The following is a 19,014-nucleotide window of genomic DNA, read 5'->3' on the forward strand; positions in this document are numbered from 1 at the left end:
TTGGTTGACGGACGGTTGAGTTGATACCGACATCTCTGATAGTTGTTTTTATTGAACTGGTAATGAAACAGCTGTATTTTGACATAAAATTCAGAAGAAAAAAATTGAGAATACTGTATAGTCGTACAAAAACTGGATCAAACTGCAGCCATTAGCTGAATGGGCATCGAACAGATTGTATTCAGGTTTTTCTTTGTCTTTTTTTGAAGGGATGAGGCTCCCACGAATTTGTCCTGTCTGCTTTGTCTAAATCAACATTGGGAATAAGTCTGTAAGGCCCATTTTGGACTTTGCAGTCAACCCGTGCACCCGACACCCAAAGCTGGACCCTTGATCTCGTTGCTGGCCACATATGTATCTCAACTACCCACCAAATCAAAAAGAAAAAACAGAAATAAAACAACAACAAAATACATAGCACCAAACCATTTTTGTCTGTGTGTAAATTAGAAATGCAATTTTACTATTTTAACAGTTTGACTTTGAAATGGTATTCTTTCTACCGGGGTGCTTAGTTTACGAAAGTTCCAAACCTTTTGGCGGCAACGTCATTAGAATGAATCCACAAATCTAAATTACAATAATTATTTATATTAAAAAAAAAACTTTGAGACTATAAATATATTCCCCCAAAAAAAAGACAATGAAAGAAATCAAATGGAAGACAGTAAAGCCCAATTCACACTGGCTGCGGAAAGGACGCGGCGCGTTTTCCGTACGGCTTCCGCACGGTTTCCGCAAGGACTGCGATTCACACCGCGTGCGTTGCGTGTCAGGAAATCTGCTCCCGACAGAACACGAGATCATGTGGGGTTGACGCTGAAGAGTTGAGTTGACCCAATAACAACCGTGTATCTCGAGTCCTATTTGTAAACAATAGTCACGCTTGCCCGTTGTCACATCGAAATGTTTTTGGACATTATTTCTGGGACTTTTACCATGGGTAAGTAAGTTTTGTGTTTAAATAGTGTTATTTTGTCATGTTTAAATTCATTTTGAAGTCATTTTTTGTCTTAAATGTCCGACTCATGTCATGCTATGTAGCTAGCTAGCTAGCTTCCCTTCCAAAAAAAAAACTCAACTCAACTCAACTCAACTCAACTCAACTCAATTTAGAAAGCGCTTTAAGAACAGGAGTTGCTGTATACAAAGTGCTGTACATAAACATCAGCTTTGCAGTAAACAAGAACAGAGCAAACATTTTGAAGTCCTAATACACATTTTACATCAGTGAATAAATAAGAAGTAGTGAATAAAGAGATAAATAAATACATAAATAGGTAGTCTAAACATCAAACTCATACACACCACAAAACACCAAGAACAAGTCTCATGGTGCGCCAAAAGCCAAAGAATTTGCAAACGGTTTTATTTTGAAATATACCGTATTTACCTTGATGCGAGACGCACGACTTCCTGTCCGGCTCGTGTCATTTCTTCAGCTTCATGAAAATCCGCACGCGACGTCCGGAAAAAATAGAACGCTTGCGGAAACCTTCCGTATCGTCGCAATCGTTCCGCACCGCAGACGCACCGCGCCGAAGCTGGTGTGAATTGACAACGTAGACTTGAATGCGTTCTATCCTTGCGGCGTCCGTACGGGCGCCGTATGGAAAACGCACCGCGTCCGTTCCGCAGCCAGTGTGAATTGGGCTTCAGTGTGTTCGTAACTGAATGTGCCTTCTTTTGCTGCCTTCTTATACTGCTGTGCAAACTAGTTCATGGTCATCACACTGCTCCGACGCATAGTACAATTTACTCTATCCACGGCAAGTTTGTCAAAGCAATATCTGTTCTTAACATCACGAAGCGGAAGGCCTGCTACTACCGCCACTGATGAAAACACCGAACTCCTAGAGCAGGCGTTCGCGCAAAGCCGAGGAAAGTCTATCCGCAGGGCTGCAAAGAAATGATGTGCTGACAAGAACTACAAATTAAGCCTTAGTTGTCAAATGCTGTTAGCATCACATCTGTCTGAATGATAGTTGAAATGAAATAGAAAGTTGTGGGCCACCCTGTAGACGGAATTGATCCCTACTGCGCCTCTGATAGTGTGGTTAATGTTTGGTGATGTCTACTGCAGTTAAACATGAAAATATATTTACCTTTATTAGTTAATTTTCTGAAACAAACCTACAAAATGTTTTTTTTCTTCTCTTATTGGCTGTGGTCTGGGCTCCTTTTTTCAAAGTGCTTTATAACAGCATTGTTTTTAAAGACACACACGGGGAACTTTATTCAGTGAAAAATAAAATGAGCTTGAATGCGTCGATTAATTTAACTGACATGTTTATGGGCTCATTGACTAGCTTTTTACAACACAGCCTGATGTAAATTAGAGCAGGGGTGTCCAAACTTTTTCATTTGAGGGCCACATACAGAAATCAGAAGGACGCAAGGGCCACATAATGTTTTGAAGAGAAATTGTGTTTCGTCCTAAAAATTATGCAAATAATTTATTTGTGCGTTTGCATATTTAGAAAAATGCTACAGTATATAAACCAATTTATTTGAAATATGGCAGTCGGGTTATTATTGTTATGGAATTTTTCATTTTAGTTTTTATTTTGTTTTGAGTTTTTTTTTTTTTTTATTGAGTTAGTTTTAATTAGTTTTCCGTGTGATGTCATTATTCCGGTTTATATCAAAATAAATCTACTAAAAATCACATTTAAAATCATCCCCAAAGGCTCATGCATTAAATTAATTAGCAAAGACTAAAACGAAGGACATTTTTGCTATAATTATAGTTTTATTTTAGTTAGATTTGTAAACATAAAATGTAGTTTCAGTTAGTTTTCTTTTTTTTAAAAAAGCATCTTCATTTTTTATTTTATTTCGTTAACGAAATTGTTTTTGGAATTTAAGTGTTTTCGTTAGTATTAGTTAACTAAAATAACCTTTAATAGCACCTGTGTTTTTCGACACCTTCCCCTTCTTACTTTGACCATCTCCTAACATTTTTTTTTTTTTTTTTTATTTGAACTGGGGCAAATGCCAATTTTAGCATATGTCGCGGACCACTAAAAAATGGACGGCGGGTCCACAAATGGCCCCTGGGACGTAGTTTGGACACCACTGCCCTAGAGTCTGTTTTAGAAGGGGTGTGGCTACTGTGATTGACAAGTCAACCCTTGTGGAAAACGGTGCCGTGCCCAAAACACCTCAAGTAAGCATAACCACAGCAAAGCCATTGCGACAAACTCAACATCCTTGCACACAAAAATATGGTTATAGTAAAATAAATTATCCAGGGTCAGGTTTTGGGGTAGCAGCTTTAGCAGGGATGTACACACTTCCCTCTCCCCAGCCACTTCATCCAGCTCTTTTGGGGGGAATCCCAAGGCATTCTCAGGTCAGCCGGGAGACAATCTCTCCAGCATGTCTTAGGTTGTCCCCGTGGCCTTCTCCTGGTGTCTTGTCCCCAGAACACCTCACCAGGGAGGGATCCAGGAGACATTCTGATCAGATGCCCAAGCCACCTCACTTGACTCCGCCCAATGCGGTGGAGAATTGGCTATACTCCGAGGCTCTCCCAGATGAGCAACCTTTGCCACTCTCTCTCTAATGAAGAGCCTGGGCAGTAGACACCCCACGGCGGAAACGCATTCCGGCCACTTGTATCCAGGATCTTGTTTATTTGGTAACGACCCACAGCTCGTGGCCATATGTGAGGGTAGGAACGTAGATCGACCGGTAAATCGAGAGCCTTGCCTTTGGGCTCAGCTACTCTACACCGCAATGGACCGATACAGAGTCCGATCTCCCGTTCCATTCTTCCTTCACTTGTGAACAAGACAAATGAATGCTACAGATGAAGTGATGATGGTTGGATGCATAGATTAAAAACATCAAATTGTGTATTGAACCATGGATTAAAAAAATCGAGATTGAATCTTAACGGGGACGTATCATTAGATTCCTAACAGAAACCATCGGATGAGGTCACAGTGGCTGCATCCACCTTTTTTCCTTTTCTTTTATACGTTCCATTGCAACATCCCTCTTCTTCATGGGCCTGCTGTGCCTGCAGCAGATGGCCCACGATGAGCTGACATCAGCTCGACATAAAAGTTGAGGGGGAAAAAAAAACAAAAAAAAAACGTGTTCAGTAGTCTGGATCCTGAGCCTTCAGCTCTCCAGAGATGTAGTAAAAGTAACTCGGGGTTCTGTGTTGCTTCCCTTGAATGGATCAACCCCAAAGTTCGTTTTGACCTTGGAGGACAATTAGAATTTGACTCAGATAGCAATTTTTCCAGAACATGTTGCACAATGGATATCACCATCATGCGGCACGGTGTATGACTGGTTAGCACGTCCGCCTCTCAGTTCTGGGGATTCGGGTTCGAGTCCAGGCTCCGGCCTTCCTGGGTGGAGTTTGCATGTTCTCCCCGTGTCCGCGTGGGTCTTCTCCGGGTACTCCGGTCTCCTCCCACATTCCAAAGACATGCATGGCAGGTTAACTCATCCACTCCCAGCCATTTTCAGAAGAAAATCAGAAGCAATCCCGTTCGTTCCCGATGTTTTACTGGATTTTGACTGATTTTGCAAGGCCCACATAATATTGTGTTCAATTGCTATAAAAGCATGGAACCTATCAAAAGAAAGATTAAAGTCTCTTCTTTCATCAGGAAAAAAAGTATGATTCTGTTTCCGTTTTGCAGCAATTAGCATTAGAAGAGAGCTAAGTTTCATCAGTTTTCACAAATCTATTTAAAATTGTAAGTAATTTAGCTTTTTTTCTAGATGGCCCTGGTTGATCTCCTTTGTTCTGCTGCCACCTGCTGGCCGTTTGTGTAATAACTACCATTTCTGCAACCGTTCTTTGCAGTTGAGAGGCTGCATCAAAGCCTTCTGTATGCTCTAGCATAAAAAACACAAAAAAACATAAATACGTCTTTGGGACACTTAGAACATTAAAAAAAACGTATTTACACGTTATTGGGAGCAAATGAGTTAATTGGGCGTTCCGAATTGTCCCTAGGTGTGCTTGTGAGTGTGGATGGTTGTTTGTCTCTGTGTGCCCTGCGATTGGCTGGCAACTGGTCCAGGGTGTACCCCGCCCACTGCCCAAAGCCAGCTGAGATAGGCTCCAGCTGGGCCCAGATAGGCCCTTGTGAGGAATAAGCGGTCAAGAAAATGGATGGATGGAACATTGATAACTAGAACTCAGAATGCCACTCCGCATACATTCAACTGGTAGCTTTCCCTAAGGGTTTCTTCCATACATTAGAATAATCTTTCTCCTATTCTACCATTTTATTTTTTAGCATTCTGCCCCTATTTTTATTGCCAGAATGTAGTTTTGGGCATGTGCAGTCCACTTATGCATGCCGCCCCACATTCCTGTGCGTGACACAGCGCTCCTTAAAATAAACGAAAAATGCTCACAGATCTTCCACAAATCTGCTGTGACAAACTGCATAATTTGTTCCCTTTGTCAGCCGGAGAATACAAAATGATTTGTTTTGTTTGTCTCCGTGCTTCCGCCCCCGAAAGGCTCATCTATTACAGGGAACAACAACAACAACAAAAAAAATATATATCAAAACAAACGAACAAAAAAATCAAATTTCATTACTAGCCTCCAAGCTTATCAAACAGGGCTATTCGTTTTCTCACACATGCGTTCCCTCCCTGGCATTGCCAGACGCCCAGCGGTTATTTCACCTGATGTCCGTCCCGCTTCCTCCCCCTCCCCCACTCAAGCGTTGAGCATTTCCAGCAGCACCCTGGCGAGGCACCAGATGACACAGCCTCAAAGTTGGAGGTCAGTCAGGGGTTATCGTAATGAAAAAAAAACTCTGGAAACTTTGAGATGAAGAAATAAGCGCTGTCACAGTCAGTCAGTCAGTTAGTCAAAAGTGTTTGTCGAATCTCCCGTCCAAACGAGATGATGCCGCAAATTCTGAGTTTCATTATCATGAAAACACAAAGCGTCTCAGTACAATTCATTATTGGTGATCAGTTCGTCAGGTTCAAGTATTTCCATTAAATGTACTATTAACACATTCTGTTCTTTGGTGTACACTCCAGCCTTCACTATAAATATAAATATTTGTTTGTTGTGAGACTATAAAGTGTCAAAAAAAAAAAAAAGATGGTTTGTTTCAGAATTGTTGTCTGACATATTCTTTGCTGGGCCTGGGGGTGGGTTGGGCTTGGCCCAATGTGTGTGCATGTGTGCGTATGTGCGTGTTGCAGAGCCACAGCTGAAAGGCATCGTGACACGACTGTTCAGCCAGCAGGGCTTCTACCTGCAGATGAAGCCCGACGGAACCATTGATGGCAGCAAGGACGAGAACAGCGACAACAGTGAGTGGCGCATTCGCATCCGTTTGGGAAAAACAAGTCACGCGTACTACATAGGTTGACAAAGTATGTGCTGTAAAATCCAATCCAATCCATTTTTTTTTTTTTTTAAATCCTAAATCAAGAGGTTGGAGGTATTATACAAGGGTCTTAATAAGAAAGGAGTGGACATTTTTCACATTGTTTAACTCATTCACTCCCAGCCATTTTGACAGAAGCAATCCCGTTCGCTCCTGGCTGTTTTACTGGATTTTGACTGATTTTGCGAGGCCCACAGAATATTGTGTTCAGTTACTATACAAGCATGGAACGTACCAAAAGAAAGATTAAAGTCTCTTCTTTCATCAGGAAAAAAAAGTATGTTTCTATCTGTTTCCGTTTTGCAGAAATTAGCATTAGAAGAGAGCTATGTTTCATCAGTTTTCACAAATCTATTTAAAATTGTAAGTAATTGAGCTTTTTTTCTAGATGGCCCTGGTTGATCTCCTTTGCTCTGCTGCCACCTGCTGGCCGTTTGTGTAATAACTACCATTTCTGCAACCGTTCTTTGCAGTTGAGAGGCTGCATCAAAGCCTTCTGTATGCTCTAGCATAAGAAAAACAAAAAAACGTATAAATATGTCTTTGGGACACTTACAACATTAAAAAAAACCATATTTACACGTTATTGGGAGCAAATGAGTTAAATGCTTGCCAGTACCTAGGCATTCACTCAGTAAAAGCTACCAGCAAATTAGGGGGCCATATTATAAACAAGTTAAAAGAGGGAAAAAACTACTATGTAAAAGGGAAGTCAACAGCCCCAAAAATTCTTGACGTTATGTTCGAGGCAGCCCCACTAGTCTAAATATGGTATTGTGGTTTATATTATGTTAGTGAAATTTGAGTTAAATTTGAGTTGAGATTCTGCAACTCGTTCTGCAGTCGTACCGTGTATTTGACAGCATAAATTGAAATCCAACCCTTGAAAATAATGCACGTGCCGTAAACAATGTGAACTGTTGCATAAGCGTGATGACCCGGTTTCTTCGATGACTCATGCCTCGTGATCGTACGCCATATTATTGAGATTAATTGAACACGGAGGCATGCGTGATTATCGCAGCAGTTTCCTCCATACAACAACAAGTTTTACACGGGAGTGTTGGTGTAAAGGTTACTCTGTAAGCCTTTTTTATGCTAATATGTCACGAGCAGTTTTCTCTCTTCCTGCAAAGCTCTTCCACCTTTCTCCTCTCAGTGAAACACAAAATGTGAATACTCAAACACCATAAAGATCGTATGATTTTGGCTAACTCGAATTTTGAGTATGCCACTTCAGTTCAGTGAATATTTAAGGCCCACTGTTTTCTAGTCCTAGGCACATGTGAAATTATAAATATGTATACAGTGGTACCTCTACTTATGAAATTAATTGGTTCTGGAAGAAAGTTCTTAAGTAGAAAATTTTGTAAGTAGAGACGCATTTTCCATGTGAATGCCCTAATCCGTTCCAAGCCTCCCAAAATTCAGACATAAATGTTTTATAAAGCATAAAAATGCATCAAAACATGTAACAAATACATGTTACAATTAGATTATTGCACAATAAATGAGAGTTGTGCGTATACAGAATAGAGTAAAGAATAAAAATGATGGTCATTTACCTTGTTAACTGCTGTCCTCATCGTTTTTTGCCCTCTTTGGTTCATGTTCTCCTCTCTCAGAAGTGTTTTTTTTTTTTTTTTTTTTTTTTTGCCTGGTGTTTTGTAAAGAACTGATCCAAGGATGTTTTTTTTGTTTTTTTTAAACAATCCTTCGAAAATGTCCAAGGCAAACATCATCTTATTGAGCAAACGCCCGACTGGTGAACACTTTTTCTGGGCGATTCTTTTAAACTAATTCTGAAACTTCATGGAAACTTCCGGTATGGCGAGGCATCTTTTTCCAAAATAGGCCCGTCTCGTCGCAATTAAAAACTTACAGTGCCTTCATCAATCACCAATTGTTTGAATTTTTGCACAAATTCGTTGGCCGTTAGTTCATACATTTACGAAAAACGGAACACCGCCGCGGGATGAATGATGAGGACGCTGTATAAACACCGATCTAGTATCTACGCTCATAGATACCTATGGTAGGAAATAGCCATAGCCGAAAGTATGTTGCGTTCGGTAATATATTTTTACCTTTCGTATCTAGAAATTTCTTTCGTAACGAGGCAATATTTTCCCATTGAGACGTTTCATAACTCGAAAATTTCATATGAAGAGACGTTCGTAAGTAGTTTCCACTGTATGTTATTCCAAAACCTCATTCGTCCATCAATTTCATATTTTTTCCACAAATCTATACACATTGGTCAGTCCCCACATTTTTACTTTTTTTTTTTTTTTTTTTTTTACAAATTCCCGATTTCATGTGTTAAAAATTGATTTTTGTCTTTCATGATGCAATTTTAATGGCTCAACAAATATGCTGGAAATTGTTGCGACGCAGGCAAGTGATGTCGCGTGTCGCTGTCCTGACTGCTTAGTTCATTCAGTATGGCTAAAAAGGACAAATTCTACATCAATAATAAATGAGAAGGAAAAGAATAGAAAGTACAATGCAAGTCGGCTGTGTTTAATGTTAATGTGGTGTGACTCACCTCCCAGATACAGGCAGTAAACTTATGTGTGCAGGTTCGTCTGAGCTCCTGCCTCTTACTCATCATTACCGTGTTCAAGATTTACTGTTCAGCGGTTGACTTGTTTTTACAGATCCAATCGTCAAGGGGAAAACGTTAACCCTGCGGAAGAGAAGAAACAGGACAAGCACATGGAGAAAAAATGAGAGATTATTACAAACTACCCCCACAATAAATGGAATCCAGCATAGAGAAACACCACAGTGAAATATTCCCAATAGGCATGGTTTTGTTTTTTAATAGCATTTCCCAATATTCTACATTTTAAATTCCACATTCATTCTCAATGAAGCTGAATTTCTCTCAAGGTTGTTTATCATTCATTTCCAATGGGCACATTCAACATTTACATTGTTTCCCATTTGAAATCTAAATCATTCAGCTCATTAAATTCACCATGACAACAATTTTCAATTCCCACTGACCAAAAATTCAACATACTCATCATCAAAATCCCGCAAAAAAAATTCCTTATTCATTCCCGATGGCATTTTTAACAAAACAGATGGACATTATCCGCATTGAAAATTCTAAACGTTGAGCTCATTCAATTCATATAAAAAATTGTGATTTACCAAAAATTCAATATTTTCCCAAATAAAGCTGCCACAAAAACATAGTATTAATTCTCAACGAAGCAGTCAACAAATCAGATTCACGCCATTCCCATTACTAATTCTAAATGTTCAGATCATTCAATTCACCTTAGAAATGATTTTCAACATGACAAAATTTCCACAACCAGCAATAATTCCCCGTTCATTGACATAATTCTAGAGCCTTCAATATTATTCCATGTGTATTTTGTGTTATTAATTTATTCATATTTATTTGCTTTACTTATTTATCCACTTATTTTTTTATTTTGTTTTACCTGTCTTTATTGCATGATGACTTTGTTTGCAGCGATTATTCTCAGAATTCTCGCTTTAAAATGAGAATAATAAAGTTTCGAGAATAAAGTTCTCACTTTGAAGTGAGAATTCTGAAATGAATGTCTTGCCTGTCTTTAATCTCAGAATTCTGAACTTTCACTTTAAAATCAGAAATCCGAATTCTGTCTTTAATTTCTCAATATCAGAATTCTCACTTTAAAATGAAAAGTCAGATTTATAAGAATAAAGTCAGAATCCTGCCAACCTTTTTTTTTTTTTCCATCACTGGCCCTAATACTTTTATGGCGAATTTAAAAACTAGGCTGTGGTGATGACGTCCTCGTTTCTTCCTTTGAAATTTACATCATCTAGTCAAGTCAAGTCAAGTCAAGTCAAGTCAAGTCAAGTTTATTTATATAGCCCTTAATCATTTAGAACAGCGTATTTATTAGGGGTGTTAAAAAAAATCGATTCGGCGATATATCGCGATACTACATCGCGCGATTCTCGAATCGATTCAATAATCGGCAGAATCGATTTTTTTTTTTTTTTTTTTGATTTTTTTAGGATTCACACCTTGAGCATGGAAGAAAGTTATATGAACGGCACATTAAGCCTTAATATTTTTATTTTAATGCTGTTCAAATGTGAAACAGATTGCAAACTGTTTGTGTACAGTGGCTCACGGTTATAAGCCTCAAGTTTTAGATAAATATATTCATACAAATCTTACAGTGTACATGTGTACATGTACAAATTTACTGATAGTATTTTCTAAATTTGAATGGAAAAAAATCGCAACAATCGACTTATAAATTCGTATCGGGATTAATCGGTATCGAATCGTGACCATTCGTATCGGGATTAATCGGTATCGAATCGAATCGTGACCTGTGAATCGTGATACGAATCGAATCGTCAGGTACTAGGCAATTCACACCCCTAGTATTTATACTTTAAATGTACAGAAAAAAACCAGGATGGTTTTATTGTATACCGTAAATCAATGAACCCTGAAGAGGTTCAACCAGCATCTTGAAAGTGAATGTGTTGAACTTTAAATTTCCAATTTTTTAGAACATGCTGCCTTTTCAGTGATGCAGTATAAGGAGGATAAGAGGAAATCATATGTCAATGTTGAATGGTTTCCGCCTGGAGTGAAGCCAGTCGGAAACCAATCGTGATCTCGTCTGAAAAATGTCTTGCCAAATCTTCCGGACCCGGGTAGCCTTCTGGTGGACAGAACAAGCTCTCTCTGTCGCGTGTTCTATGTTTTATGAGGATAAACCCTCAGCGGGAACCACTTCTACATTAATGTCATGGCAAGAGACGGATTACCGCACAGGGGGAAAGAGAGTTAAGTGAAAAACATTCAGAAAGATGGCGCGTCCTCTGTGCACTTTCAAAGGCTTTCTGTTTCAGGGCATCTGTTGTATTTTTGAGGTTTTTTTTTTTGTAGTATGTTGAGGGCTTCCCCCGCCTTGAGGTAATCCTCTTGTTAAGCAGCAAAGTCAGCTGCAGGGATGAAGGGCCGCGGTGAATAATTCAGCCGCATGAAACTAAAAATACCACCGTCTCCGTTTGTACCCAATAAATAATTCTCCATATGTGGTGCCGCGAGCGCCGACGGTTTGAAGGTAAAGGAAGAAAATGGGATGGAGAGGAAAGGCAATTCTGGAAAAAAGGCTCGAGCAGCACAAAGAGTTTTGTATTCAGCTCCGCCTCGGATGTATTGATTGCGAGGCGGGTTTATTTGAATAATAGATCAGCCCTCTAGCCTTGAACCATGCTCCTTCCTGACCTGCGACATCCTCAGCAACAGACAGAAAGTGTAATTTATTTTCAGCGGCTATTCCGCCCCAAACGATGGTACCGAGGGGAACGATGCGACCTGCATACGAGGTGCGACCTGATCCTGACGTTTCTTATTTATTATTTGCTCAATTTATGCACTCAAGTACCGTAATTTCCGCACTATAAGGCGTTATAAGGCGCACCTTCAAGGAATGACATATTTTAAAACTTTTTCCATATGTAAGGCGCTACAGTAGAGGCTGAGGTTATGTTATGCATGCATTAGATCAGGGGTGTCCAAAGTACGGCCCGGGGGCCATGTGCGGCCCGTCGTCCATTTTTTAGTGGCCCGCGACATGTTCTAAAAAATGGCATTTGACTCAGTTCAAATAAAATAAAAACAAAAATGTTTGGAGATGCTCAAAGTAAGAAGGGAGGGTGTCGAAAAATACAGGCGCTATTAAAGGTTATTTTAGTTAACTAAAACTAACCAAAAAATAAAAATTCAAAAAACAATTTTGTTAACAAAATACAATGAAAACGAAGATGCTTTTTTAAAAAAGAAAACTAACTATAATTATAGCAAAAATATCCTTTGTTTTCGTCTTTGGTCATTATTTTAATGCATGAGTCTTTGGGGATGATTTTAAGTGATTTTTAGTAGATTTATTTTGATATAAACTGGACGCAGCGGCCATGGTGTTTTTTAAATATTGTGCACAAGTAATACACATTTTAAAAAAAAAAAACCTAAACTAAAACTAACACTGAAACTAACCTAAAACTAAGCATTTATTAAAGAACTAAAATTAATTTAAAAAAAACTACCAGAACCAGCCTGAAAACTAATTAAAACTAACTACATTTAAAAAAAAAAAAAAAACTCATCAAAATAAAAACTAAAATGAAAAATTGCAAAACTATAATAACCCTACTGCCATATTATAAATAATTTGGTTTATATACTGTAGCATTTTTCTAAGTATGCAAGAGCACAAATACATTCATTATTTGTACAATTTTTAAGACTAAACACAATTTCTCTTCATAACATTATGTGGCCCTTGCGTCCTTCTGATTTCCTGTATGTGGCCCCAAATGAAAAAGTTTGGAAACCCCTGCATTAGATGGTGCTGCGCTAAAGGGAATGTCAACAAAACAGTCAGATAGGTCAGTCAAACTTTCTTAATAGATTACAAACCAGCTTTCTGACAACTCCATTCACTCCCAAAATGAATAAACAGCTGTTTTATTATTTTCTCTGAGGTAAAGTATTAGTATTAGCTAGCGATCCAAGATGGCGGGATCTTCTGCGCATGCGCGTCACCGATCGTGCAGGGTCACCGATAGCGTCTTGACAGCGAGACCTGTTGCGGCTCAATATTGATCCCTATATAAGGTGCACTGGATTATAAGGCGCATGGTCAGCTTTTGAAAAAAAACTGAAGGCTTTTAGGTGCGCCTTATAGTGCGGAAAATACGGTACTTTGTGCAACATTCAGTTGCTTGTGAAATGAATATATACGGATGGCTACCTCGTGCAAACACAGACGTATGACAGCTTGTTAACACTGAAGGCCGTGAAACCTCATTCGATTAATTAACACCCATTTCAGAAATCAGAGCCGCTATTAATTTGATCGGCATCCCTTGATCGTCCTCAGTAATAGCTGGCACGCAGCGAGAGTTATTTCTGATTGGCTCTGACACCTTCACACTCCATCTGTGTGGAATGATCACAGGTGATGGATGGAATGAAACAAGGCTTTCTAATCACTTGAGCTCCAGTTGCGTTCAATTGGAACGTTTTCTCGATCCATGCAGTTAAATTTGATCTCGACTTTGTGGGATGCACAAAAAGCTTTGGGCTCTCCTTGAATTTGGATGTGTGACCTTGGCATTCATGTTCGTAGACATTTTGTGTTCTCACAAAATTGAAAGCAAATACCGTAGTTGTGCAAAATGTCATGGATTGCTGAAATATTAACATTCAGGGTTAACTAAGTCCACCCTGAGGTTCTCACAGTTGTTAAACTTTTTACACCAAGTGCCACCTCAAGAATTCTCTAGTAGAGCAAGTGTTCACCAAACAGAGGTTTTATTCCTAAAGCAAAGTGCAGTAGTTCCTAGAGGTGTGCAAAATTTCCGATTCTTAGATTATTCACGATTCGGCCGTGGAACAATCGAGAACGATTCACAAAAGTCCAAATTCCGATTATATAAATATGCCAAGGGAACCGAAACTAAAAGTGGACCGGAGCGGAAAGTACGCGGAACTGAAACGCAGTAGCGCGCGCGGTCTTCGGGACGCTTAATGGGACGGACCGAGAGTACACATCCACAACTCACGCCTCGACATTCAAAACAACAACAAGCATGGCTGAGCTGACCAACCCACCTCTTCGTCAGATCAGACCTGCTCCGAAAAGGCAAACAACTTGAGGCGGAAGTATCAGCTAGCTGGCTGCAGTGCGTCGGTTAGCGTTCTACAGGGCGCCGCGCAGTGATACGAACGAACAGAAAAGTAGTGGCTGGCGGTAATGGCGTCTGACTTTATTCAGAAAAGAGTATTGTGGTGGAAATGTATCACGCTTTTGAAAACAAATAGTTTTTAGAAGAAAAAGGCTTTATTTCCGAGACCCCAGCCAGCTTGCTGGACTATTTTCCTCTCGTCCAACGTCGAACATGAACGCGTGTCACCGAACGCTGTCAGAAAGAAGTCAGTGCTGATCGCACACACGGGAGGTGAGGATCAAATTGAGATTCATGTTAAAAAAGCCGAACGATCCCTTTAATGTTTACACGTTCATGTTTACACAAGTTAAAAAGCAGAAAAGCACTTGAGGGTTTTTTTTTTGTACCTCTGAGAAACTTTAATGTTTACATGTTCATCTTTACACAACTTAAAAAGCAGGAAAGCACTTTTTTTTTTTTTTTAGGCATTTGTATTGAAGTAGTAGTTCACATTGTCTTTCATTTATATCTCAGTGCACTTTTGAGTGGATAAAAATAATATATTTTTGCTCAGTGCTATGTTTTATTCTGTTGAAGACTGAATATACTTAAAAGCTGTTGTTACAGAATGAGGACTTGAGTATTTTATTTACTGTTTTGAACTGTTAACTTGATACTGAAATAGTAGTTTATTTAGGCCTGAGAGGACTTTTGTACTATTTTTGTAACTAATGTACGAAACATTAAAAGCACCAAAATACATTGTTTTTTTTCTGCTGCCTGGGGGGAAATCAATAATCGTTTTATAATCGAATCGTAGCCTCTGAATCGTAATCGCAATCGAATCGTGAGGTGCCCCAAGATTCCCACCTCTAGTAGTTCCTTGAGATACCAAGTACACGACAGTACTGTATAGCCGCAGCAAATTTCACAACAAACAGCAGTTGGCCAAAAGTGAACAATTCTTCAAAAAAAAAAAAAGACTTGAAGATGTTTAATGTCACTCCCAGTGTTATGTTCTGAGGTTGGATCCCAAAACGCAGACACAAATAAGATTTTAACTAATTATTCACATAACATCGAGAGCGTAGAACAACTCGACTAGACGAGAAACAACCAGAATGCATCGAGAATCACGAGACGCCAAGCCCCCTTGGTGCTGTGGAGATGCACACAGGAACAGAGGTACAGAGTTTTTTTTTTTTTTTTTTTTTTTTTTTTTTTTTTTAATAAGAGCTCAGAATTGTTCATTCGGTAGTCTTACCGATTCAACGTCTTGTCATCATTGCTCTTTTTGTTTTTTGTTTTTTTTGTGTGTATGTGTGCGTGCGTTTGCGTGTGTGCGTGCGTGCGTGCAAATACGTATAAATTTATACTCATTCATTCACCTAAAGCCTTATAAATATCCCATTACCCTTCGCCTTAACCAGGTACTTCAGAATCTTGCCAGAGTCGTGAGGTTTAAATGGTCAGGAGACCAGAGAAAAGGTCAGAAAAAAAAGAAATAAAGAGAAAAGAAAGGAAAATCAAAGTGAAATCCAGCACCGACCAAACACTTCCTGCCTTCCCCATGATTACAAAATCAAAGTCTTACGCCAACCCCGGAAGCCTCTAAATTCCAGCAAATTTGGCGAGATCTCAAGAGACCAGAGGAAAAACTAAAGAGAGGAAGGAGGGAAGGATCGATAAGGCAGAGAGAGATCCATAGAAGCCAATACATCCAATCCATCAAAGTGAAGTCCAGCACCAACAAGACCCCTCCTACGTGGTTACAAAACCAGAGTCTTATGCCAACCCCAGAAACCTCATACTTCTAATAAATTAAGATCTCAAGTGACCAGAGGAAAAACTAAAGAGAGGAAGGAGGGAAGGATAGATAAAGCAAAGTGAGAACCACAGACACCAGCACCAACTGATTCAAGGGGCTGTGGGAGGGAGAGGCTATTTCTGTTTAGTTTCAGTAGATGCTGGTGCGACGGATCTGGCATGCATAAGGACCACCACCAAAGAAAGAAGCCGTCAACCGCGGTCCAGCAAAGCGAGCACCCCCCCCCCCCCCCCGAAACCCCCAGGCCGCGGCAGCACCAAGGCCACCCCCAAGCCACCCGAGCGGACACCGGTCGGCGAGCCGACCCAGACGCCCGGAACACCCCCGCCCCAGCCCCGGCCCACACCCCCGAGCCCAAGGCCGCAGAACGAGGCCCAGCGGGCCCCCACAGCGCCCCACCGGTCCCCAGCCCCCACCCCCCCACGACCCCCCCGCACCCCACCCAAACCCGCCACCCACCACGACCCAGGCCCCACCACCCCCGACCCCCAAACCCCCGAACACACCCCAGAGGTACAGAGTTAATAATCCGACAAACACACACTTCTCGGTTTGGCTTAAATAGACAGTGAATTGATCGGATTGGCTGCGGCTAAACATGTGGGTAACAGGACTGACTCTAAACACGCGCAGATGGTGAAATCCGTCATTAAATGCGCTGCCAACCAGATTGCAAACCGGTGCGCCGGTGTTATTTGCGCGTACGTAAATTAGGTAATTTGCATACATTTGGCGCCTAATATGCCCAAGGTACCCCAATTTTAACATTATTTTTACATGCCAGATGCAGACTGTATGCCCACGTCAACCTTTGAAAATATATTTTTTTTAAATGATCACACCAATAATTTATACTTTATGAATGAATGACACCGTTGTCATCCTCTCCGCTTTCTACAACTTAGTGACGCTTTGAGGAAAACGCTTCTGCAGCGCCTCGGTCCAACTTCGCTTTCAGTTACTATAGCAACTATGTTCTTGGCACAAATCCATTGCCGTGTGTGGGAAATCAGGCGTAAATTTTCTCCCAGCTGTCAAAATTTGTGGGCGTGTTTGCGCTGGTATATAATTAGAGCAATATCCTTAGTGAATAGGTGGATAACTGGGCGCAGACTGCGGGTGCAGTTGTGGAGCAATATTTCGCGCTATTAGCGGACGCAGCGCATTCTTAGCGAATCTACCCCTGACTGTGAAGAATTTAGGGTTCGAGCGGACATTTACGCCTTTGCAATGTGTGTGCCTCAAGAGTATACATTATCATAACAGTTGCCCGTGTAAATCAGCTGCGTCAGTGACCTGGGGCGTGGGGGGGGGGGGGGGGGGGGGGGGGCAAATTTCCATCGCCATCGATATTTATTGAGCGAAATTCAATCTCCTCTAAGGACAATCTCGTGTCGGCACGTCTGCCCTCCTCGTCCCCGCCAGCCTTATCTGACGTTCCCCATCACCACTCGCCGGACAATCATCGCCACGATACGGCGGGAAACCATCGCAAATGTCCCGTCACACCACGTCATCCGGAAACAAAAGTCCATGAAAGTCACAGTCGTGTCCTCGCATTCAGTCCGAGCGACGCCACAGAAATAGCAATGACTCTTGTCTATGTTAATGAACGGAGAAGAAGCAAATTGCTTCCAATGTGACATCTCCTGATAACCGCTGACCTGGATGATGAGAATTTCTAATAACCACTTTCTTATCTTTGCCGCGATCAACATCCTCAAGGAGCGTTGAGGTCATCTTCCCGAGTGTCTTCCCGCGATGATTTCCATATTAAAATGTGCTGTCATGGCCGTGATTTACGAGGATTTAACAGCAGCGCTTATGACGGGATTGGATATTTGGACACGAGCAAATTCCGCTCGTCTGTGTTTTTAGTGCAGCGCTCCGGCACCAATCAGCATTCGCTGATAACTGAATGCGATAACGACGCTGAGGCGCCAGGCTTATGTTGCCGAGTCAGTCAAATCTGATCAAAACGCGCGGACATTATTGTGATAAAGCAGAATAGCTGAATGCCAGAGTGCGCTCTTTTTGTTGTTGTTGTTGTTGTTGTGTTAGTTTGTGCTGATGTGTTGCTTGTGGATTTTCTTTTGTCTGGCACGTTTTGCACTGTAAGATATTTTGTGAATCTTGTACTTGACTGAATCATCCTGTTTGATACAAGAGGTCAACATAGTACAACATATCTGTCGCTACCGACCTCAAATACTTACTTTAAAGGGGCTGTCTGCCGGATTCACTCAGGAAAATGCACTTTTTAAATACAGGATGTACACACTTTAACTTTCTCTCAGTCTACACATCTGTGTTTATGTTAATCTTTGGTGGTGATTTTGTCCTAAACCCCCAACCCCCCAGCCTGTATTTTGGCCATTTTGTGTTTGTTTTGTAAACAGTGGGACGTTTCTGTGGAAAGACAGTGTTTACATCCCTCCAGCCAATCGCAGAACAGGAGGGTGGCATGTCACAAACGGATTTTTTTTTTGTGTGAGTGAGTGAGTGAGGGAGTGAGTGAGTGAGTGAAAAAAAAAAAAATCCGTGTGTGCTTTCAAATTGCCGAGGGAGTGACGTCACGCAGCCGACACGTTCGCCCGGCCCCGTTTTCGGGTTAGATGCTTCATTACAGTGGAACTTCCAAAGTCGAAGACAATCCATTATGTCTCCTTGGTTGACTTCAAAGTGTTTTTAATTTCTCCACAGGGAATATAATATGTGAATTTATGTGTTGGAGGCGCAAACTGATGCCATCATAAAACATTTGATGAACTATGCAGACAATGTTTTAAATCACATATTTAACTCATTCACTCCCAGCCATGGCGGCACGGTAGTCGAGTGGTTAGCACGTCCGCTTCCCAGTTCTGAGGTCTCCGGTTCGAGTCCAGGCTCGGACCTTCCTGGGTGGAGTTTGCATGTTCTCCCCGTGCCCGCGTGGGTCTTCTCCGGGTAGTCCGGTCTCCTCCCACATTCCAAAGACATGCATGGCAGGTTAATTGGGCGCTCCGAATTGTTCCTAGGTGTGCATGTGAGTGTGGATGGTTGTTCGTCTCTGTGTGCCCTGTGATTGGTTGGCAACCAGTC

The 19,014-nt window shown here is 41.0% G+C and overlaps 2 protein-coding genes across 6 annotated transcripts in view; one reads left to right on the plus strand and one right to left on the minus strand.

Moving 5' to 3' along the window:
• Nucleotides 1-19,014, minus strand: part of LOC144014795 (presenilin-associated rhomboid-like protein A, mitochondrial) — a 69,190-nt gene that overhangs the window by 44,208 nt on the left and 5,968 nt on the right. For both annotated transcript variants that reach the window (XR_013282575.1, XM_077515076.1), the window contains exon 2: nucleotides 8,941-9,081. Coding sequence is in view for 1 of the 2 variants with exons in the window: in XM_077515076.1 (XP_077371202.1) it covers nucleotides 8,941-9,006 (66 nt within the window). In the remaining variant the exon portion in view is untranslated. The remainder of the gene's footprint in view (nucleotides 1-8,940; nucleotides 9,082-19,014) is intronic.
• The window catches only part of fgf12a (fibroblast growth factor 12a), a 71,257-nt gene that overhangs the window by 17,592 nt on the left and 34,651 nt on the right, over nucleotides 1-19,014 (plus strand). For all 4 annotated transcript variants that reach the window (XM_077515125.1, XM_077515131.1, XM_077515112.1 and 1 more), the window contains one exon: nucleotides 6,205-6,315. In XM_077515125.1, the coding sequence (XP_077371251.1) occupies nucleotides 6,205-6,315 (111 nt within the window). The remainder of the gene's footprint in view (nucleotides 1-6,204; nucleotides 6,316-19,014) is intronic.

This window comes from Festucalex cinctus, chromosome 1 (assembly GCF_051991245.1).
Source record: "Festucalex cinctus isolate MCC-2025b chromosome 1, RoL_Fcin_1.0, whole genome shotgun sequence".
NCBI lineage: Eukaryota > Metazoa > Chordata > Actinopteri > Syngnathiformes > Syngnathidae > Festucalex > Festucalex cinctus.